General features: G+C 39.3%; 2 protein-coding genes across 14 annotated transcripts in view; both read left to right on the forward strand.

The window, feature by feature from the left end:
• The window catches only part of pcbp3 (poly(rC) binding protein 3), a 93,628-nt gene that overhangs the window by 31,126 nt on the left and 38,184 nt on the right, over nt 1-24,318 (forward strand). The gene's annotated exons all lie outside the window — the stretch shown is intronic.
• Nucleotides 1,031-22,664, forward strand: LOC307002260 (uncharacterized protein). The gene is made up of 14 exons (XM_079619683.1): nt 1,031-1,173; nt 2,127-2,237; nt 2,707-2,848; nt 6,647-6,845; nt 7,082-7,153; nt 15,400-15,459; nt 15,683-15,754; nt 16,227-16,329; nt 16,535-16,584; nt 16,742-18,824; nt 19,062-19,142; nt 19,270-19,320; nt 20,914-20,955; nt 21,048-22,664. The coding sequence occupies exons 2-14, from the start codon at nt 2,132-2,134 to the stop codon at nt 21,269-21,271; spliced, it is 3,285 nt and encodes a 1,094-aa protein (XP_079475809.1). The 5' UTR covers nt 1,031-1,173; nt 2,127-2,131; the 3' UTR covers nt 21,272-22,664.

Genomic DNA, 24,318 nt, shown 5'->3' on the forward strand with positions numbered 1-24,318 from the left:
CACAACTCTGGTCTGCTCAGACAAGTGACAGTCCTCTCACACTGACCTCAGGGCATCAGGCCATTCTTATTGTCGAGCCTTTTGCAATATTTACCAAATCTTGAAATTGCTTTCTAAAATGAATTCTGCTTTTTGGATTTGTTATGTACCACCATGCAAAGGTATTGCTGCCAGTTGTGAGCTCATTGGAATTTAAAACTAGTTTGGACTTCTGCACACATGGTCTTGAGATACATTGTTCTGAAAGATGAGCCAGCCAACTGAAATTGAAATCAGGGTAAGCCTTTGCATAATATATTTGTTGTGATGAAATTAAATGTTGCATTGATGCATGCATCCCAATGCGGATGTGAACGATTCTGCATCGATGCAGTAATGGACCATAATCGATTATAGCCTACTGACGTTTCTCTGATGTCATTCGTCAAATACGCACTTCTCACTCTAGTGTAAAATGGCGGAGAGAGGTGAAACACAAAAGCGAGTAATAATAAATGCACCCACTATGTTAAAATTGACCAAATTAAAGTGTGTGTGTGTGTGTGTGTGTGCGTTGGTGCGACCGGATTACGAGGACAAAAACCATGGATACATACCGACTCTATGAGGACATACCGTAACTACGAGGACAGCACTAATGTCCTCATAAGTCGAGCAGTGTAGAAAGGCTTATCAGGCTGCGCCTAACCACCTCCCGCTTTTTCTCAATATGTCCTTATAAATCCGTTGTACCCGTTTTTCAGTGTGTGCCAGTGTATGCTCAGAGTGTATAATCTCCCTCTATGTGAAAGTCGACGCTACTGCAGTATCATACACATTTCATACACCCAGACCACGCCCAAGCGCGATTCATTGGTGGAACGCTGGAATCCTCGTCAGTGATTGTCTATGTGAAATTCGACGCTAATACACCCAGACCACGCCCAAGCGCGATTCATTGGTGGAACGCTGGAATCCTCGTCAGTGATTGGCTGCTGGAATCCTCGTCAGTGATTGGCTGCATTTCACATCCGTCAAAGTCAGCGCGCCTGCGCCTCTGCAGACGTGTGGTGTGACGGTGTGATTAATCAGAAGATTAATCATCTTCAGGAAAGATTAATTAGCAGAATTCGAGCGAAGTTGACGAGCTATAACGTTAGTGGCGTGGGAGATTTTCACTTTATCACGAGGAAGGTAAGTGCGTTTATTTATATATTCTACCTTTATGGAGTTAACGTTAAGTGTCATGAGTCAGACCGTTTTGAATAACGTTAGTTAACGTTACATTACTTTAAACGTGGCCATTAATCGGGCTAATATAAGTCCATAAGCAGTTAAAATGGCGTCTCCAAACAACTTGAACATGCTATTCACGTTTTTTGTTTTGTTTGGTACTTAAACGAAATTCTCTTGTTGTTCATAGACACATACAAGTATTAGTATTAGTTGATGAAAGATACTTCTCCATGGATGCTTGAGAGAATTAATTTACATTTTGAAATAAATCAAATCTATGTTGTTATGTCATCATGATGACTGGTAAAGTTGAGTGGATGAATTTACAGTTTAATACAGTAAGATACAGAAATCTATTAAATAAAGAGAAACGAAACTAATGTAAAAGTATACTTGCATTAATGTAATGTTACTGTCATTAGAATGACTTGAAAAAATATTTAGTTATTTTTAGGGCTGGATATTAGCAGACATTTTATGATTCCATTCAATTTTAATTCACATGCTTTCGATTCTATTTCCAATTCGATTTTACATTTATTATTTTAATGTAAATCAGGTGTAACATGTAACATTTTCTAAAACTTTCTCTCTATAGTTAATTTTTCTAAGTAACGAGTTTAGCTTCGTTTGATCTGAGGCGCCACATTAAAGAGTGATAAAATGGTATTAAAATGGACTGAATTTGAAATCGGAGATTTTGTGAGAAAAGTAACAAGTCTCAAAACCTCACTTATCAACTATTTATGTGTAAAATGTTGTATTTATTGATATAGACTACAGTCTGACAATAATGTACTGTATATAAAGCATATATATATATATATATATATATATATATATATATATATATATATATATATATTATATTTATAAATACATACTATTTATGTTGTCTGGAATGTTTTCAGTCAACATGTTAAGAAAGAAGAGAATAAAACCTGAGCAGGATGCAAAAGAACACATATTGTCGGGCAAAGACAAAGCCTTCCTTGAGGGACGACAAATCAACACATTCAAAGGTAAATTGTGCACCACAAGGCAATCTGACTATGTTCAGACTGCAGGCAAATCAAATCATAAAGTAGGCATGCACTTGTAAGAATGAAAAGTAGGCCTATTGCTGGCAGTCTGGACATGATCTTTCACATTCACACATTTTACCCTTGGGTAAGCCGCTCATTTTCATAAAGGTTAAGAGATGGAAAAAAAACTTTAAACTAATTTTTTTTATTTTTTTTTATAAATACTTAAAACTATGTATACAGAGAATAGTGTAACCAAATTCAACTAGTAGGCTATATCACAGTGAAAACCAATGCTTTATTTTTTTATTTATTTTTTTATTTCCTGCACCTCATATTACATTACACAGGATTTTTTTTACAGGATTTAACTCTTTAAAAGGATAGGTTGGTTAGCTGTGTAACATATAGGTGCACTTGGATTCATGTTTTATTTGTATTATTATATATTATTTTGCTCTTTTAGGGAGAGGTGTGTTTGCACTTGAGCACATTGAACCATCCACCTTTGTTGTTGAATACCGTGGGATTCTCTCTCAAAGTAAACATGTTAAAGATGTTCAAGGCAACTACTTGTTTGACTTCACATGGAATGGAACACGTTATTGGTAAGCTGGCTGTTTCTTTTTTGGTTTATTTATTTATTTTTGGTTCATATTCAGAGCAAACTAGTTGCATGTCATTCTAATAAAAACAGTTATGATTATGATGATTATTATTATTACAATATAGGGCTGCACGATTTGGGGAAAATGTCATATTGCGATTGAGGTCAATATTGCAATTGGAATATGCGATTGAGATATAATAAACAAATGGTTTCATGAGTCAACTTGCTTGGATCTAAAGCAAAATGCACACACAGATTAGTGATAATTCTGAAATGTGTATTTCTCAACTCAAACTAGCAACAACTAAATGATTGATAACATCTAAGTAGGGATGCAAATTATCGATTAATTCATTAATCATTAATTGATTGACCTTATCGATTGATTAACGATTAACTGATAAGCGGCTATTTTCCTGAGAATGTACATTTCTCACGGTATCAACAGTGTCTTTAACATAAAAAGCTAAATATTGGTTATATACTGAACAAAAATGCATGTAATATTGCTCAAATTATGTTTTTTTGTAACAGTTGTATAGAATGGCATTTATGTAGTTTAACAAAATAAATGATGCACAGAAAATTTAAATACATAAAAAATAATTGTGCACTGGCTCACCTGTTGCAAACATTAAGCAACATAAAATAGCCCAAATGTTAAATAAAAATCTATATGGGTAGGCTTAGCCTAAAATATTAGCCCAAGTCTACATATAATAATCTATCTGGTAAACTACTTGAAAAACTTGAAACATAGGAGCAGCACTTATTGATGCTTGGTCTGAGAAAGTTAACAGTAAGATTACTAGACCTGGAAACTTCAAATATAGAACTGAAGGGATGTCAATTTTCACAAATTCCCATGATCGATCGTAATTTAAATTAACGATCAATTATGCGTCTGCTGCAGTGCATATGGCCAACAGCATGACAGGGTTTGTTAAAAACGCTATGTTACTCACCAACTGAATGAGAATGGCTTTTAATCCAAATAAAGGGCTAGTAGGATTGTTAAATGTTTCGATGTGAATGATAATTAAATTAAATTAATTATTTAATAATCAAATATAACGACTAATAATTAGGGCTGAACGATACATCGAATTTTCATCGTCATCGCGATATGAACTCCCGCGATGAACACATCGCAACAGACAGCCTGACACGATGAATAATGCCTGGTTCAGATTAGCACTAATTTACACGTTTTTGACTCCTAAAATCTTGTCGTGGACAAGAAACATGTCAGACAACACGTTGCTTTCCGACCAGTCATCGCGTGCCGTCACACACACACATTCACTCGCAAACATTCACTCACTCGCACGCACAGACACACAAACACACACACTCACTGTCCCTCGCTCACTCACTCGCTCACTCACTCACGCACGCATGCACACACGCACATACACACACACACATACGCTCACACGCTCACTGGCGCGCGCACACACACACTCACTGTTGCACTCACTCACGTCTCGCCTCGCTCACAAATTCAACCCGTCGTGGAGGACCGTTAAAGAATTAAACATGCTAGTCTTTCTGTCGTGAAGCATCGCAGACGCGACATAGGTTGTCGCCCACTATGAAACGATCAAATCTTGCATCCTGACGCCCGTTGTCGTTATTACGATTCTCCACGACACCCATACGTCAAACGGATCGTGCCAAAATCGCGCTAAAATCGTGTATTCTGAACCAGGCAGGTAATAAACGTTTGACCTATCACGCAAAGAACCTATTAAAGCACTAAGACATGGGAACAGTATAGTTAACAATCACATTTATCGCAAGTCATATCGTCATCGCAATATTAAACAATGTTATCGCACATCGCAGCTTTTCCTCATATCGTGCAGCCCTACTAATAATACAACGTGTCACCAACGCCGCCTCAGATGCGTGCTTGCAGTGTGTTACGTTAGACGTGCACTGAAACGCACTGAAAACGGCAACTAAACCCAATGAATTCACAACGATTTAATAAAATAGTGTTCTGATGTTATGTAATATGACAGTCCCAAATTAATCATCGTTATTATTAGTCGTGTATTAATGCTGCTTGAGCGGCGCGCGCTGAATGAATAACCGTTGAGCACTTTGCTAGCGCGTTATTTAACTCAAAGAAGCGCAACCTATAGATTAGTCAGATATATACAAAATAAACATATTACAAATTATATCTGCACAAAATGACGTGAATGCACAAGTGAACTTGAGTTACGTGCCATTCAGAGTGACTCATGTTGTGGACGCGCTCTTCCTGGAACAACGCGACACGGTAACTAAACCCAAATACTTCACAATGTTTTATTACACTATTGTTCTCTTTATAATGTTATGTAATATGACAGTCCCAATAGACATTATTAGGCGTGCAGTGCCGTTTGAGCTGCGCGCGCTAAAGATCACGCTTCAACAATTCTTAACCAAATGCATCCAATATGAGATAAATCAGATATAGATAGGCGTACACATAATAAACTATTACAACTTACATTTGCACAAAACAAAAGGCTGCGAATGCACACGAATACTTATAGTCATGATGGTGTAAAATAGTCCCAAACATAACTCCGGCGCGATCGCTTGTGTTTCGCGGTTGAGCAGCGCACGCGCATGCGCATGAACCTGCTTAATCGATGATCGATAAGTTTGATCGATTAATGTATTATCGACAATTAATCGATCGTCGATTAATCGTTTGCATCCCTACATCTAAGCCATTGATGTCTGGATATAAATGAATCCACCCCCATTTAAAACATTAATTATAGCCATCCAACATTACAGTGATTCTATCATTACAATTGAAAGCTATAATAAAATAAAAAAACATTAATTAGACTTCAAAAAATATAACAGCTTTTAATTTAAGTGAACTTCAAATAATCCTCACATAAACCCATAATAAATGTCATATTTACCTGTGCCCTTCCTGTCTAACAGGTATACAGACATTTAATAAAGTTATCAAACATAATAAATAGACTAATCCTTATTAAAGCTACATAAGTTCTTTAGTCAAGAGCAGTGAGTCATTTTCTCTGTCCCCTTTGTTCTTTGATTAACTTTACTGACAGAAAGCTTTGGCTGCTGGCCCTTTAAGAGCAGCCGCTGCTGACAGAGACGCGGATCTCACATGCGCCTCATCCTCTTACAACTCTATACGTCCATCATAAGACTGCTCTTATGTTATGAAGATATTCGACAAACGACATTTTGGCATAATTGTGTGTGTTATTGTTCGTTCAAGCGCGAAAGAGAACTATTCTGGCGCGTGTCTTTCTGTGAGTCCCAGTCGGACATTCAGCGCGCTCTCTTTTGACTTGTCTCGCATGAATGGTTTTAAGCAATCGCATGAGAGCATTATCATGTAACACTAGCCAAAGGATGACAAAAAATAACAGATGCTGCGTTAATTGCGTACCAGCCCATTGTTTATTTTACATAAAATCGCAGCATTTTGCGTCATATAATCGCACAGGCTTGACATCGCGATTACGATTGCGATAAGATTAATCGTGCAGCACTATTACAATAGCAGATTTGCTAGGGTTCTCATAACATAAGGAACTTATTAGTTAGTGATAATCAATAACATGGTTATTTTTCAACTGGGGTATTATTTTTTTACCTTAAGTGGATCATCTGACCTATTAAATTCTTAGGAAGTCAAATAGGAAGTTAAATAGGCCAAGGTTAGCCTAACCCAAATGTTCAGTTAGAACCGTATGTTTCAGTGTGTGTCTGTTTTAAGTTTCTTACTGCACTATTTTTATCACAGCATCGATGCAACAAAAGAGGACGGTGGACATTCACTTGGACGACTGGTGAATGATGATGACAAAAATCCAAATTGCAAAGTCAAGACAATCATTGTTGACGGAAGGCCACACCTGTGTCTGTTTAGTATAAGAAATATCTTTCCAGATGAGGAGGTCACATACAACTATGGGGATTCCTCTTGGCCTTGGCGTTTAAGGGTGAGTCTCTTAAAGACTTTATCACTGAAAGTCAACCATGTTCTGTATTTCATGAATGTTAGTTTTTTATATGATGCAGATTATTTAAAAAAATTCTGCATGTCTGCTTTGTGCACGACGGAGCCATGAAAGGGACACTAGATATTTAGACTTTGGTTGATACTAGAATTAGTTGCGGTGACCAATTGGCAAACATCCTTGCCTCAGTGTTGTACCTGTCTTTCTCATAATTACAGGAATTGTGTGACGAGACATCAGTGGCTGTGACTGAATGCATTGTGAATCCTTCCTCATCAGTGAAACAGAAAGTAAGTGAGCGTATGTTCCTTCATTGTTTTCTTCTCTTTGACACAGGCAATGTTAAGTGTAGGATGGTTGGGCATCATACTAGACTGGTTGACGTGGACTGTCGTCTTAAAGACGCTGTTGTGACGTCTCAAATTCGAGTAAAATGTACCTTGCTCGGTTCATTCATTTTCATAACTCGTGCGTTGGGGGATGGGCATGACACTGACCTGAAATGTAAGGACAGTTCTCCACTACGAGGACAGTCATGTCAGGGATAGGGTTTGAGGAAAAGATGTTGCTTTGGGTATGTGTCGGCTGCTTCTTTTTTGTGGATAAGCTGTAGACTACGGGTGGGCGATATGGCAAAAATATCATATCACGATTTTTTTCAGGAAAATCACGATTCACGATTTTATCACGATTCCTTTTCATGTTGGTTTTACTATTTTGCAAGTGACTGAGCATCACAGCCAAACTAATGTCCCTATTTTAAAAACAAAGCCTTAGGTAACAAAATATAAAATAAAAAAGAATGGCAGACATTTAGGCCAAAGTGGCGAAGATAAAAAATCTTTGTCATTTTCTTTGTTATTAAAAATTAAGAACAAAGATGCACACAACTTAATATACAAATTAAATAAACAGTGCTTTATTGTTTCAGCTGCAGGTGTATTTAACAGCATTGAAGAAAGTAATTAAATGAACAAATATGAAAATAAAACACAACATCGACTTCACTATATAAATTGTACATTGATTCTTATTAAAGCTACTATTAAAGTTCTCAGTCAAGAGTGAGTGAGATGTTCTTTGTATTTTGTTGTTTTATTAACAGGGATAGTTCTCCCAAAAATGTAAATTCTCTCAAGCCGTTTTAAACCCGACTAAGTCTCCCTCTTCTGTTGAAAATAAAAGTTATTTGGAGGAATGTGGGTAACCAAACAGTTGATGTACCCCAGAGACTTCCATAATAGTTTTTTCTTACTATGGTAGTCAATGGGGACCAGCAACCGCCCGGTTAGCCACACTCCTCAAAATATCTTCTTTTGTGTTCAGCACAAGAAAGAAATTAATACAGGTTTGGAACAACATTAGAGTGAGTGAGTAAATAATGACATCATTTTTATTTTTGGGTAACTGTCTCTTTAAGGACAAGCGGCAGCATGTTTACTATTAGTCTACTGTCACTTTAAGATCTGCGCGAAACGAGTCTACACGCATTTGACGAGCAGATTTTTTCTTAATTTTTTTCTATTGTTCTTTCACTTTAGACATAACCAACTTTGTTTATGTAAACATTGTGTGTATTTGACAGTATAGCGCAATAAGACTCGAAAGATAACTTAGCCCAGTAATCAGACGCTGTTAGACAGGCTTTTAGTGCATGTGCTTGCGCTCAGAAAAGCGCCCGTTAGAACAGCGCATCAGCAGCGAATGACATGTTTAACCGGCAAGGCTTTAAAGCTCATGCAAATAATTAATTTTTATGAACTACAGTGTCCCGTTCCTCTGCATTTCACATGGATATACGTCGCGCTGTACAGTATGTTGAGACGGAGGCGCCAGAAATGCAAACTGATAAAATGCACGATACTACGATATTTCTTCAAAAGCAGATCGTGGAGACATTTTAATCGTCCACGATCAAAAATCGTAATATCGCACACCCCTACTGTAGACCTAATATGCACACTTTTCAATCTGGATATGCTTTGTGACTTTCAGTCACAGAGACGTAAACAGTTAAGGCCCATTCACACTAACCATAACTGTGATAGGGTCCAACCAGCAGACGGTAACGTTCTGTTTATTATGATCGCATCTTTGACTGCCGCTTATATACTGAAGCATGTTATAGCAGAATTGATTCCGATTGGCTGTCAATTAAGCAATGTATCGCAATACAAAAATGCAACAATATATAGAGCCATATTTTAACGATCTGAAATGCAAGTGTCAAAGCGCAAAGCGCAAGTAACTTTGTGGACGGATCCCGGCGCTGTTGCTATTTTCCCGGCGGGATAAACGACTCTTGCGCCCGACGCAAATCTAAAAGGGGTTGGTCTGAAGTAGCTTCATTATTCATAGGTGTGGTTTGGGCGTAACGTGAAATAAACCAATCAGAGCGTCCTCTCACATTCCCTTTAAGAGCCGGCGCGCTTGTTCCATGGCGGATTGCTATTATAATGGCGGATTTGCCGGCGCACGCCAGGAGCATTTCACAGCCAGGAGACCGACGTTCTCGTCAGGGCCGTAAAACACAGAGAAGTGACATTGGGGATGATGGGAGAAACGCACCCAAATTAGCTTCGGTTAAACAGGCATATAATTTGGGTAAATGTGTAGCCTAATCTAGATTTTTTTATTTTATTTTATTTTTTAATTTTTTTTAAATCTAGATAGATCTTTTTCACATCTTCACGGATACAACAATGATTTCCCTCGTGTGTTAATATTTTTCCTTGTAATAATGTATGATTTGCAAAAATGAAAACTGCTGCGTCTGTTTATAATTATTAGAGAATCAAAGTGGACGTGCGTTAACACGCTACATTATGGCCAAGCATGCGCCCTTAAAATACCATATCACTAACGCGCAACGCGCCACTGTCTTTAGACTGTTTTTTTCCTGGTCAGTGGCGCAATTGCTTTCTAAAACTGGAAAATAACACCAGGGAACTTTTGCGCCGGAACACGCCTCCTCTTTTCGTTGAACCCCCCCCGCGAGCGCAAGTTCATTCCCTAATTTACCGACGTGCGTCTGTGGAGGGAAAAGTCCGCTGTGCGCGGGTGCAAAATAGGAATGATACATGCGTCAGTGTTCAAAGTCAATTGCGCTGGGTGCAAGATAGGGCCCATATTGTGTATAGTACACCCAAAATAAAAAATTACTGTGTGAGGGGGAACAATCAAGTTTACAGAGTTTTAGTGTCAATACCACATTAAACTACTATATATATAAAATGCAGTGGGGGAATATTTGTGGGTCCTGATAATGCCAAATGTATTTTTGTTACCAGTGAAAAGTGGCCTACATTAATTTAAATATATCTAGTTGGTGACAGAGTGCAAGCATATTTGTCTAAAACAAATCTTTAAGCCCAGGGAACTACACTAACCTTTTCCACTGGTGGCACTTGCGCTACTAACTTTTTCAGTTACTGGCGCAAAACATGATTTGGTCGCACAAATTATTTATAGTAATCCGCTCTGGATAATAATGAACAATAATGAAACTGTATTGCATAAAGATGTGCTTTTTATTTTACTTGCCATATTTTAAACCACATGCCTTCTTGTTTTCTTTAACATTGGTTGGGATAGATTTACTGCAATAGAAAATACAGTACACAATGTGCAAAATGAATTTCTTTTGGATTTCAACGTGCTATGATTGGCACAGATGGACAGACTCCTGAACTCCTGGGTTAGTTAGAATTTTTTGAAGCATCGAAAATACTTTTTGGTCCAAAAATAACACAAAATAAGACTTTATTCAGCATTGTATTCTCTCCCGGGTCTGTTGTGAATCTGCGTTCAGGACTCCGCAGTGACGCTGCTGACGTAAGACGCTGATGACGTGTTATCTGGTGCGCCCGAGCTTCGTTTACAGTCTGAGGGAGACGCACGCTATATTCAAGCTATTCTACATTGTTTGCGTGGATATCATTTTTTTAATGGTGCGTAAATGTGCATGTCGCGGATGAGACACTTTTACAGCGTGCGTTTCCCTCAGTCTATAAATGAAGCTCGGGCGCACCAGATAACACGTCATCAGCGTCTTACGCCAGCAGCGTCACTGTGAAGGATTGACAACAGACCCGGGAGAGAATACAATGCTGAATAAAGTCTTATTTTGTGTTATTTTTGGACCAAAAAGTATTTTCGATGCTTCAAAAACTTCTAACTAACCCACTGATGTCACATGGACTACTTTGATGATGTTTTTATTACCTTTCTGGACATGGACAGTATACCGTATATACAGCTTCAATGGAGGGACACAATGCTCTCGGACTAAATCTACAATATCTTAAACTGTGTTCCGAAGATGAACGGAGGTCTTACGGGCTTAGAACGACATGAGGGGGAGTCATTAATGACATTATTTTCATTTTTGGGTGAACTAACCCTTTAAGGAAAAATAAAATAAATATAATCCATAAAATAATATAATAGATTTTCAGCAGCACAGGTCTTTTGTTTGAGAGTGTCTGAGATTACTCCAATAAATTCAGCACATGATTTGTGGTTAGCGTATGTTGGATTAACGGCCACCCCGCTCTTCTTCAAAAGAATAATTTGCGATTTAAATTTGGTGAAAGGCATTTCCTCTTTGGCTATATTATAAGCTACATTGAACTTAACTATCAATTCAGATTCCTCACTTGCTCGGTTTGCTAAATCTTGACGCCGAAATGCAGTGGGGAGTGCTGCTGCGTCACGGGTTATGTATCTCTACACTTCGCGTGCTTCATACTGTCATTGTGAAGCTTCAATGATTCGTGTTTGAATTGTTTTGACGCAGTTACAAATTTGGACAGTCCTGCAATTGAAGGCCCACAGAATTTACAGTATACACAGTGCATTGCTCCGTCTTGGTACCTTAACCACTGGTATTCTTCGAGCCACTGATGTCCAAATTCATATGTCCGTATTGTTTTTCCCGCGTGTGCTTTTCCTGACGAATCCTTCGCAGCATCATCATTCTCACTCGCTCGACTTACTCGCTCCGTTTCGACATCAAGTGATGGTTCTGTTACACTTGAACTTCCCTTCTTAAAAAAGGAGTCAATTGTACGCTTCATTTCAACACGTGAAGATTGTAGGATATGTTGAGATATGCTATTGCTGTATGTGTCTTAACGAGAGGTGTTTGTTTTTAAATCAACGTTAGCCTACGCCTGCGCCTACACCATTCCGGGGGGGGGGGGGGGGGGGTGGCGAGGCTGAATCCAACTTGATGTGTTGAATGCTCAGAGCACGTTATAAAACGTATTCTTAAAATACACATTTAAGTTTTAATAAATGCCCGTAGTAAATCATAGCATATTGCCTCAAACATAAGGTAGGTAGAAAAATGTTCTAACGGATTGAGAAACATGGATCTAAATCAAGTGCTGGCCTTTTTTGAAGCCATATGGAGGATGATGGATTTTCTGGAGAAGAGAGCTTTTTGACTGATGAGGAACTAGATTACCAGGATGGTCTAGACCCTGCTGAAGAGTAAGTTCCATTTATTTATTTATTTATTTATTTATTTACTGTAAAAGTATAAAAATAAAAAAACTAATATGATAAAATATAAATTTTCTAAATATGTAAAAATAAGTTCTGTAAAAGTAGTATTTCATTTTTCTATGTTTGTTACAGAGTAGTAAGAGTTGTGGATTACACTTTGTCTCTCAGCCATTTTTGTCTGAGTTTACCTAGAGATACAAACAAAGGATAGTGGGGGGTTGGTCACACCTTTTAGCTGTGGAGAGAATGTCTCAAGGATGTTGTAGTGGGGGGTTGGTCACACCTTTTGGCTGGGGAGAGAGTGCTCATATTATAGCTGTGGTGGATTGGGGGTACAGTAGCAATCTCAGCCATTGTTATCTTATGTGAGAAATCAAATACAAAAACACTAATTTATCTGATATGTATGATCTAATATTTTGCTTTATTTGTTTTACAGTCATGATAATGAAGACACCAGCCCACCGACCCGAGCCAGACAGGAAAGCTCCCATTCTTCCGCTGAGGAGGGCCCTTCCACTTCTGCTGCAGCATCCCAGCAGCTGCCAGGAATAGGTCATGGACGGGAGGGAGAGCGCGGTCAAGATCCAGATCCAGATCCAGATCCAGATCCGGCAGCTTGAGGGGTCGACAGAGTCCTGAATCCACAAGGTCGAGATCTAGATCCCCACAGCCAGCAGCCCCAACTCAATCATGGAACAGTGAGAGTCAGCCAGACATCCCTCCAGTGCCCAAAAGGTTCGTCCCAACAAGAAAGCCAGGACATCAGCTCAGCCCCACATCCATATACACACCATTGGACCTTTTCAAACTTTTTGTCAGTGACAGTGCAGCAACCACTTTGTGTAATAAAACAAAAACAAACGCTGCAAAAAACATTGCCAATGGCAAAAAATATTCCTGGAAAAACTTCACTGTTGAAGAATTTTTCAAATATTTAGGACTGACTTTCTTTTTTGCACTGGTGAGACTGACAAATATCCGGGACTATTGGAGGACAAACACCATTTTCAGCCAACAGTTTCCCCACTCAGTGATGGCACGGCAGAACCTTTCAGTGGACGAGAGGATGGTGCCAACAAAGGCTCACACTGGCATGACCCAGTATATGAAGGCGAAGCCAACTAAGTGGGGCTTTAAACTGTTTGTGCTGGCAGACAGCAGCATTGGGTGCACTTTAGACTTTGCTGTGTACAAGGGGAAGTCTGTGTTTGCTTCTGGTGTAGGACTGGCATACGACTCGGTTATGTCCCTCATGAACAAATCATTCCTAGGGAGTGGCTACAATGTGTATGTAGACAACTTCTACACAAGTCCAAAGCTATTCATGGATCTCTACAGCATGAACTTTGGAGCATGTGGCACCTACAGGGACAACAGACGAGGATGCCCCCGCACAACCACAAATGCCATGAACAAAAAGGATCCTAGGGGCACCAACAGGTGGATCCGTGACGTCCCTCTGGTTTTTGTAAAGTGAATGGACACTCGGGAAGTCTCTGTCTGCTCCACAATTCACCTGGCCTTCTCTGGCAACACAGTTCAGGCAACAAAGTAACCATGTACCTGTGCCAACATCAGATCAAACTGAAGCAAGCAAGAAGGCCTCCTATGGTAGAAGGCAATGTGTGAACTGCAAGCAGACAAAGCAGGTCAAACAGGCCACCCCCTGGAAATGCAAAGCCTGTGATGTGGCCCTCTGTGTGATTCCTGATAGGAACTGTTTTGAGGCTTGGCATCAGTGAATTTCAGTTCTTTTGGAAAAATGTAAATAGTTTTGGTTCTGTTCAAGTTATAATGTTTATTCCTGTGCTCCAGGACTCCAAAGACATGAACAAACTGTTTTCCAGAGGAAATTTGCTTGGCTTTTATTTATTTGTGTGTGATTTCAATAAATGTTTGAGTGATTCAATTTCCGTTTTATTTTTTCATTTGTCTTTGTGGTCCCATAACTTAGAGAGCTGGCAACCCGGATGCCGCAACACTACTGACTCCGTGATTGGTAGATAGGTGGAGGGTATTTGTCCCGCCATAGTCTGATCTGTGAGTAGCCGAATGTAAACGAACTGCTGCGCGTGTGACAGGGTGCATGTTTAACTGAAGAATGAGCAGAGAGAGAGAGAGAGAGAGAGAGAGAGAGCGCGCGCCCCGGTCTCTCTCTCTCTCTCTCTCTGTCTCTGTGTGTCTGTCTGCGGAGCCAGGCGAAAAACAAGGCTTTACCGTCTCCTAAGCGCTGTCTTGCTCTTTCCCTGGCACATATTAATCAAAATAAATCGACACGATGGTAAAAGGTCGGAAGACCATAGTTTCTTGTGGAGCATTCAGATATTTTTTTTACCGCTCGGTGTGAATTGTGCTAAAACACCTTCTATGAAAAGCGTTCCGCACATTCAGCTGACATAAACCACACTTTAAATAGGCGAAAAAAACTATCCAGTGATTAAATGTTTTCTGTTTTGAGACAAATCTTGGGGGATGTCCTAGCTGCCAGGATAATCAGATTGTTCAGAGCTACAAAAATAACATGACGTGGTCAACTTCTGAACAGAGCGCCCAATCTATGAAAACTTACTCCGTGTATTTTCCTTGTGCTGGCTGAACATGCCGGTACTATGCAAGCAAGTGCACAACATTTCGAAACAAAAACGAGGAGTAATTCAATAATTAGTTCGCAAAGTAACTTCACTAGAAATTGTGTGAAATGATTTCCAGGCGGTAGCGTAAAGTGCAGCTCAACTCTAGTGTACATTGATGGGCGGAGTAGTGGGAGTGGCCTGCTGAGCATTGCAATGCCCTATGGGGATTGTTGTCTACAATCCAAAAGCACTAAAACTAAAAAGTCATTTTCTGCCTTTTATCGGCCAAGAAGGACCCAAATTAGAAATGTATGCTACTATTCTACTACATATATGACCCACTTTCAATACACATTCATGTTTCAACCGGTGGAGTGTCCCTTTAAATGTTATGCATCAGAATGAAACCATTTTATGACGACAGCATACAATGCTCTGTCTGATTTCAGATGACCACATCAAAGATGGTTGCAAAGAGAGGAGATTCAGCTTTGACTGGAAAGGAAATGGTATGTTTATTATGTAATGTGTATTTGATTTATTTGACCTTATAGACAAGATCCACATGTATCAGCTTCCTCCTTACATGTTTTATATGTCTGCTTTGTGCACGACGGAGCCATGAAAGGGACACTAGATATTTAGACTTTGGTTGATACTAGAATTAGTTGCGGTGACCAATTGGCAAACATCCTTGCCTCAGTGTTGTACCTGTCTTTCTCATAATTACAGGAATTGTGTGACGAGACATCAGTGGCTGTGACTGAATGCATTGTGAATCCTTCCTCATCAGTGAAACAGAAAGTAAGTGAGCGTATGTTCCTTCATTGTTTTCTTCTCTTTGACACAGGCAATGTTAAGTGTAGGATGGTTGGGCATCATACTAGACTGGTTGACGTGGACTGTCGTCTTAAAGACGCTGTTGTGACGTCTCAAATTCGAGTAAAATGTACCTTGCTCGGTTCATTCATTTTCATAACTCGTGCGTTGGGGGATGGGCATGACACTGACCTGAAATGTAAGGACAGTTCTCCACTACGAGGACAGTCATGTCAGGGATAGGGTTTGAGGAAAAGATGTTGCTTTGGGTATGTGTCGGCTGCTTCTTTTTTGTGGATAAGCTGTAGACCTAATATGCACACTTTTCAATCTGGATATGCTTTGTGACTTTCAGTCACAGAGACGTAAACAGTTAAGGCCCATTCACACCACACTCTGGAATGAAAGTTGTGCTATGTTCAATATATGTTGATTTAATAAATAATTGTTTTTATAGTGCCACCATGAAGTTCACAGTGCTGTTATCTCCAGTTTGGATTCTTGTGAAGATTGCAGTGGACCTGTGTCAAGTCGAAAATGGCTTGGCCTTACATGCAAATGTCAGTATCTGCATCACTCATATATGTTTGTATGTGTTTTCATTTTTGTATTGAAAACAAAATGGGCTTTTATTAAATGTTTTTTGTGCAGTTTTATTCAAATCATTATTATTTCAAAGGCATATCTATTGTTTTCGGCATTTTAAAATGAGCAGTAATCTGGTAAAAAACTAAAAGAAACATGCTTATTTTTATATTCTTTCAGTATGTTCAAGATCATGGCACAAAACCTGCTTCCTGAATAATATGACACTGGTATGTTAATTTCTTTTACATCACCTTCTTTTACATAAACATTTTCAAGTTTGTTACATCAAAACTGTGCTGGACTATAAGCAGGGTACACTATTTTTTTATTATTATTTTTATTATTGTTCTATATATATATATATATTTTTTTTTTTTTTTTTAGCAAGATGTTGAATTTTCCAGCTTTGAAGAATCTGGCTCTGATGAAGAGTATTCTCCTCACGCTGATAAACACACTGAAGAATCTTCCTCTGATGACTTTATCCCGGACTCTAGACAAAATAGCGATAGTGATGATAGTGTATCTATCAATATATGCAATCCACCATATAAGTCCTCACCAGCTTTTTCAGAGTCTTCTATGAGAGCAAAGAGTGTGCCACCACAACCCATTCCCTGTTCTTCCACTGAGCAAGAAATGGTCCGATCCAGTTATGCTCAAGACCTCACTTGTGATGATCATGATACTACTACACACAATACTGAGATGCTTCAGAGTTTTAAGAAAACACCAGCAGTGTCTTCTTGTGAACGGTCAGAGACTGACAATGTGCCAAACCCCAAAAACACTATTTCCACCCACAAAAACTACTGTTATGTCTGCAAGAAACCACAGTCTAAAATAGCCCGCCACTTTAAAAAGCATCAAGACAGTGAGACAGAAATTGCTGCTGCATTCTTGCTCCCTAAACACTCCCAGGACAGAAAAAGGTTACTTGAGAAATTACGAAACAGAGGCAACTATGAACATAATCAAGAAGTTATGGAAAGTAAAAGTGGACCACTGAAAGTTAGAAGGCGGCCAGGACGATCAGACATTGAACTGAGTGCCAAAACATATGTGCACTGTGTATACTGTAAAGGCATGTTTGTTCGCAAGGAGCTGTGGCGTCATACACGGAGATGCCCTTCAAAGATGTTTTCAGAGTCTGAAGCAACTGGTAAGGCCAAAGTCTTAGTTTTGGCTGATATTGCAGAGTCAACATTCTCCCAGGCAATATCTCCAGAGGTGTGGAAGATTTTGGGAAACATGAAGATTGATGACATTTCATCTGTGGTTCGAAATGACTTCCTCATATTGCAGTTGAGTCAGTGTCTTTACAACAAGCATGGAAGCGATCCAACAAAATCCGAATACATCAGACAGAAGGTTCGGGAAATGGGCAGACTCTTGCTAACCTTGAGAAAAAAATACTTCATATTTAGTTTTGAAGATGCTGTGAAGCCATACAATTTTTACAAAGTCATTGAGGCTGTGAAAGATGTTGCTGGCTACGATGAAAAGAGCCACTCATATAAGACACCAAGCCTTGCGCTGAAGTTAGGACACTCGCTCAACAAGATCGGTGACATCATTCTCTGCAGGGCTATCGCAGCAGAGGATGATGGTATGACAAAAGCAGCAGAGCGATTTAAACGACTGTGCTCAAGTGAATGGGCAGAACATGTCTCCCATGCTGCTCTTGCTACTTTGAACAAATCAAAGTTCAACAAACCATCAACTATACCATTCACACATGATGTGCAGCTTCTCCACCAGCACCTAGAGAAAAAATCAGCTGATGCTTTTGAAAGCCTAAAATATCATGAGTCTTCACAAACATATGCAGAACTCGCCAAAGTGACACTTGCGCAAGTTATAATCTTTAATAGACGTCGTGCAGGAGAGGTTTCAAAAATGACGCTTGAGTGTTTCAGGAAAAGAGACCAGACTGAGCTCCATGATGATATCGCCGTCAGTCTCTCTCCATTTGAGCAAAAAATGGCCAAGCATTTCAGCAGAGTGGAAATAATGGGCAAGAAAGGGAGAAAAGTTGCAATTTTGTTAAACCCTGAACTTGCCAGTGCAATAAAACTTCTTGTGGACAAGAGAGATGCATGTGAAGTAGACCGGGACAACCCCTTCCTATTTGGAAGACCGAAGTGCTCGCCCAACAGCTTCTTCAGAGGACAGGACTGCATCAGGCTTTTTGCAAGTCAGTGTGGTGCACAGCACCCAGAATATCTCCGGTCTACACAGCTCCGTAAGCAGGTGGCAACAATGTCCCAGGTTCTTAATCTTAAGGATAATGAGCTTGATCAACTAGCCAACTTTTTGGGCCACGACATTCGGGTCCATAGAGACTATTATCGGTTGCCAGATGCAACTATAGAAATTGCAAAAATTTCAAAGCTGCTCTTGGCAATGGAGAAAGGAACTCTTGTCAATTTCCAAGGAAAGTCTCTTGATGAAATTGAGATCGAAGGTATGTGCCTTATTTTATATGATAATAATAATAGTTACGGTACAGTAACAGGACAATTCTAAATTACATGTAGAGAAAAACTTTGAAGCTAATTAGGTTACTCAGAAAAGATGTTTTTGAGGTGAATGAGTTTTTTTTAGAGTACCTCTCATTTCTTTAGATAAAGGAAGTTTAGGAATTGTATATGTGCACTAATGCAGGTGTGTGGGGATGTTTGTCAAATATGTTTTTCTATAGATGAAATTGATCTGGATTTAGATGAGGAAGAAGTAAGCGATGACGACAATGAAGAGTCTGAGCCTGTCTCTGGAGTAAGCGGTATGTAATGAATTTAATTCCAGTGAGCATCAGTGGTGTAGTGTATTCACTACATCAGGTTTCTGATTATCAGAAACAAAGTATTTGGGTTGTCAAGTTTAAGTATGGTTTCATTTTCTAAATGTAGGAAGCAAAGAAGGGATGAAGTTGACCCAGGACGAGACAGAAAGTTCCAACGGTATGTTTTAATGTATATTTATATATTTACCAGGGCTTTAAAAATAAATGAAAATCCAACCTTACATTTCTGTTCATGCGTTCCTTGTGAAACATTATTGTTCAGAGAACGGCTTGATTAGAAACCATACTGGTTAATAACTAATACCAGAAACTCGAGTGCATCCTCAAACTGACGACAAAACCTCATACAGTTACGCGCACGCTTTGGAGACTGTCTTGTTTTCAATTCAAGGGTAGTAAGGAACTGGGGTCCGTTCTTCGTACGCCACTCAGTTAGTGGGATTTGATTGTGGATGATTTGGCATGATCTTGGATTGTGTGGTTCTTCAGTGCTCATCCTGGACTTGCTGTCATAGTGTTGCTATAGTGGTCCGTAACTTAAACCTGCTCTGAAGCTTATTTCATGTAAACCGGATTAGATTGCATCTTTTTAAGTGGGGTTGATACTTAAAATATGTCCCAACCACTGCTACTTTATTACAAGAGTTCCTTACTGAAACTGGGACAATAGTAATTTAAAATAATAATAATGATATAAAAATTAATTTGAAAATAATGTGTTGAACGCCTGTGTACGAGTCAAAAGAAGTATACTTTGCAAGGCTGTGGTAAAAAAAAAAAAGAGGTATACTTCTGGCTTTAGTCTGCATTGGCTATGACTAGACAACCAACACCAGACTGTGCATCGCACTTTAATAACACAAGATTTTGGCCAAATGTTTTAAACAAAAAACAAACTAAGCACCCAAAACACAAATCTAACATTCGCTGGTCCTAAACATCGTAAATCTATTTGAGCTTGATTGACACATGAAGTGTCTGGCCATACATCATTTTATTTATAATTTAACTAATTTCTTCAATGGCAGCAGTTAACCTGCAATTTTAGCTGGTTTCAAAACACCTGGATATTACCTGCCATGGTGACATTTCCTCAGATAAACTTCTCCAAAAACTTCCTCAGAGATCCAAAAGCTAATGCCAGCATATTGACATGGCGACTACCTTATCTTGACTTGACCGCTGAGCATTTGCATTTCACTCACTATGTGTCAGCGTCAGCATAGGCCATACTATTTAAATTCATGATTGGTTGAGGTTGACTGACAAATTAAAACATTAAACAGAAAAAAGAAGAAAAAAAAACTTGTCATTTCAAGTAATCGTTTCTGGTTTTTCCCCAGTTTTTGTTTTCATTCTTTGAACTGGTTCAGAGCCCTCATATTTACATAATAATAATAATTATATATATATATATATATATTATATACCTGTTTGCCGTGTAGAGAAGAGGAATAGTGTGTTGCTTTTTTTCCCCAAAAAATGGGCCTGGGTGAGGCTGACAGCTCCACAGGTATGTGTGCGCATATATTTTAGATATTTATTTGAGAAAAAGGATACATGTTGATTTTGGGTTCATGTTTTATTTTTTGCTTCCACAGTAATTCAGTGTAAATGTGGTCCTTTTCGTGTTACACAGGACCAGAGACTAGTTTTCCCTGTGTGCTTATCTGCTGATATTTCACATGGTCCGAAACTGTTTGGATTGTAGGGCTGGAATACATTTTAATTGTTGCTTTTTACCCCTCAGGAAAAAGCCAAATGAATCGGGATGAAACTGAGAACTCCAGAGGTATTTAAACATTTGGGTATATTAAAGTTATTCCATGTATATACATATAGGTGTATAGGTATACATGTGTATGTATATTGTTTGTTTTACAGAGACCAAATTGAGGAGAATTGTGAAAAGGCCATGGAGCCCAAATGAAGTGAATGCTGTCATGAAACATTTCAGAGTCCATATTTCAAAGGGACACCTTGCAACAAAGGCAGAGTGTGAGCAGTGCAAGACTGCAGAGGACCCTGTTCTGAGAGAAAGAACGGCCCAAAATATAAGGGATTTCGTGAGGAACCGAGGTTTGATGTTAAAAAAGAAATCTTCTTAGATTTCTTCGAGAGATCAGTGTTGCCTTCCATTAAAGGTTGTATCAGCGATTTCAGGCCCAAATATAAATGATCACATTCATCTAATTTTTCCTAACGATCCGCTAGCTGCCCGCCCCATAAGTATGCCGTCCAAAAAACGCGTCTCTGTAGGCAGCCTAGGCTCTGAGATCTGCACACAAAAGGTGGGGGTGTTGTGGTTTGAGATTTTGCGGTGATTGGTTGGAACTGTCTGTGATTGGTTTGAACACTGTTTATTTTGGTTTTGGTGGTTGGTGAAACCCATTGTTTTTGTGTGCAGATCTCAGAGCCTAGGCTGCCTACAGAGATGCGGTTTTTGGACGGCATACTTATGGGGCGGCCAGCTAGCGGATTGTTAGGAAAAATTAGATGAATGTGATCATTTATGTTTGGGCCTGAAATCGCTGATACAACCTTTAATGTCTGTGGGTTTTGTTCTCTAAAGTGTTTTTGGGCCAGAAGAGTGTTCAAGACATCCTTTTATTTACTTTTATTAAAACACTGTTTTGAAAGAAATGTACAAATACATGCATTTACTGGAAGGCAATTTAATTTGGTTTTATTTCCAGTGTGTTGCTGAGGTCATTTTGAGGCACACTCCCTCATGCACTTTAGTCCCATAATGGTTAGAGATGCACCGATTACAGTTTTCTAGGCCGATTCCGATTTTTCCGAGGTTGACCTGCCGATACCGATTTTAGCCGATTCCGATTTCATTTTTAACCACTTTACAGCACACACATTTATTATTTTATTTTTTTATAAAACACCATATACTTCTACCCAAACTGAATAATAAAAACAAGTTTAAATGGGTGAATTTTCTATAAATATTGTTGAGTGTTCTTCATTTTCTTTTCTGACATAGCCTATTCCAGTTCTTGTTAAAACACACTAGACATGCAAATTCAGTGCATTTTTGGCACTTTTTGTGTGAAATCATATTTATTTTGCCCATCAAAAAAAGTGTGGTTTCACTTTAATTGAGTGTGAGCAGCGCAGCAAAAATAGACTCTGCGCTTCACTGCTGCTCACGCGACGCTCCTGCTTGACGCTCACGCTCTGCTTCTGCTCCCGGTGTGATGCACTCATTGATTAACATGCACGCCGAAAAAAATACGCGCCTCTCACGCTTGCGGTGTGAAACTGACGTAATTCATGAGGTTTTCTACATGTGCGTTCCGTGTGCTGATTTTGCGCAATGTTTGACCGGTATAAAATCGCATATGTCAGACTGACCGGCCGATCACGTGAAAATCGGCCAATTCCGGTCCCAAGCCGATCAATCGGTGCATCTCTAATAATGGCCTTATTAGATCTGTTGTTGAGCCTTTTTTTTACCATTTGCAAAATAAAAATTGCCCTTTCAGTTTAATTTTGTTAGTTTTTATTGGCTGTCTATTTGCATTTCTTCATCTAATTGTCCTTTAACTAGTCTTCTATGAAGTGTAAAACTTGCTGATCTTTGATCACTGAATTTTCTCCAACCAGGTTCATTTTGCACCACGTGTATATGTTGGTTGATATAGCAACAGCACATTGTAGCACTATTTCCTTAGGTGTGCGTATTACTTTTACAGGTTTAGTGGCAACAAAAAGGGGCACAATCAATTGTGAATTCACTCTTTAATGTAGAATAGTTGATTCTGCTATGTGTGGAGTTAATTGTGATGTCCATTTAAACCCAGTTTGTCCTCATAATCAAGGGTTAGTCAGGTGTTTGTGTGTGTTTGAGAGTGTGTGAGTGAGGTCCAGTTAAACCCAAAATGTCCTCATAATCTAGGGTTAGTTAGGTGTTTGTGTGTTTGAGAGTGTGTGTGAGTGAGGTCCAGTTAAACCCAAAATGTCCTCATAATCAAGGGTTAGTCAGGTGTTTGTGTGTGAGTGAGGTCCAGTTAAACCCAAAATGTCCTCATAATCAAGGGTTAGTCAGGTGTTTGTGTGTTTAAGAGTGTGTGTGAGTGAGGTCCTGTTAAACCCAAAATGTCCTCATAATCAAGGGTTAGTCAGGGTTGTGTGTGTTTGAGAGTGTTTGAGTGAGAGGTCCAGTTAAACCCAGAATGTCCTCATAATCAAGGGTTAGTCAGGTGTTTGTGTGTGAGTGAGGTCCTGTTAAACCCAAAATGTCCTCATAATCAAGGGTTAGTCAGGTGTTTGTGTGTTTAAGAGTGTGTGTGAGTGAGGTCCTGTTAAACCCAAAATGTCCTCATAATCAAGGGTTAGTCAGGTGTTTGTGTGTTTAAGAGTGTGTGTGAGTGAGGTCCTGTTAAACCCAAAATGTCCTCATAATCAAGGGTTAGTCAGGTGTTTGTGTGTTTGAGAGTGTGTGTTTGAGAGTGTGTGTGAGTGAGGTCCAGTTAAACCCAAAATGTCCTCATAATCAAGGGTTAGTCAGGTGTTTGTGTGTTTAAGAGTGTGTGTGAGTGAGGTCCTGTTAAACCCAAAATGTCCTCATAATCAAGGGTTAGTCAGGGTTGTGTGTGTTTGAGAGTGTTTGAGTGAGAGGTCCAGTTAAACCCAGAATGTCCTCATAATCAAGGGTTAGTCAGGTGTTTGAGAGTGTGTGTGTGAGAGGTCCAGTTAAACCCAAAATGTCCTCATAATCAAGGGTTAGTCAGGTGTTTGTGTGTTTAAGAGTGTGTGTGAGTGAGGTCCTGTTAAACCCAAAATGTCCTCATAATCAAGGGTTAGTCAGGTGTTTGTGTGTTTAAGAGTGTGTGTGAGTGAGGTCCTGTTAAACCCAAAATGTCCTCATAATCAAGGGTTAGTCAGGGTTGTGTGTGTTTGAGAGTGTTTGAGTGAGAGGTCCAGTTAAACCCAGAATGTCCTCATAATCAAGGGTTAGTCAGGTGTTTGAGAGTGTGTGTGTGAGAGGTCCAGTTAAACCCAAAATGTCCTCATAATCAAGGGTTAGTCAGGTGTTTGAGAGTGTGTGTGTGAGAGGTCCAGTTAAACCCAAAATGTCCTCATAATCAAGGGTTAGTCAGGGTTGTGTGTGTTTGAGAGTGTGTGTGTGAGAGGTCCAGTT

The sequence above is a fragment of the Phoxinus phoxinus genome, assembly GCF_949152265.1.
Source record: "Phoxinus phoxinus genome assembly, chromosome: 7".
Classification (NCBI taxonomy): domain Eukaryota; kingdom Metazoa; phylum Chordata; class Actinopteri; order Cypriniformes; family Leuciscidae; genus Phoxinus; species Phoxinus phoxinus.

Excerpts from the sequence above, each read along its gene's own strand:
- LOC307002260 (XM_079619683.1), top strand. The coding sequence starts at position 2,132 with ATGTTAAGAAAGAAGAGAATAAAACCTGAGCAGGATGCAAAAGAACAC. Across the intron at positions 2,238-2,706 it reads ACAAATCAACACATTCAAAG|GGAGAGGTGTGTTTGCACTT; the intron begins GTAAATTGTGCA and ends TTGCTCTTTTAG. Across the intron at positions 19,143-19,269 it reads GCCTGTCTCTGGAGTAAGCG|GAAGCAAAGAAGGGATGAAG; the intron begins GTATGTAATGAA and ends TTCTAAATGTAG.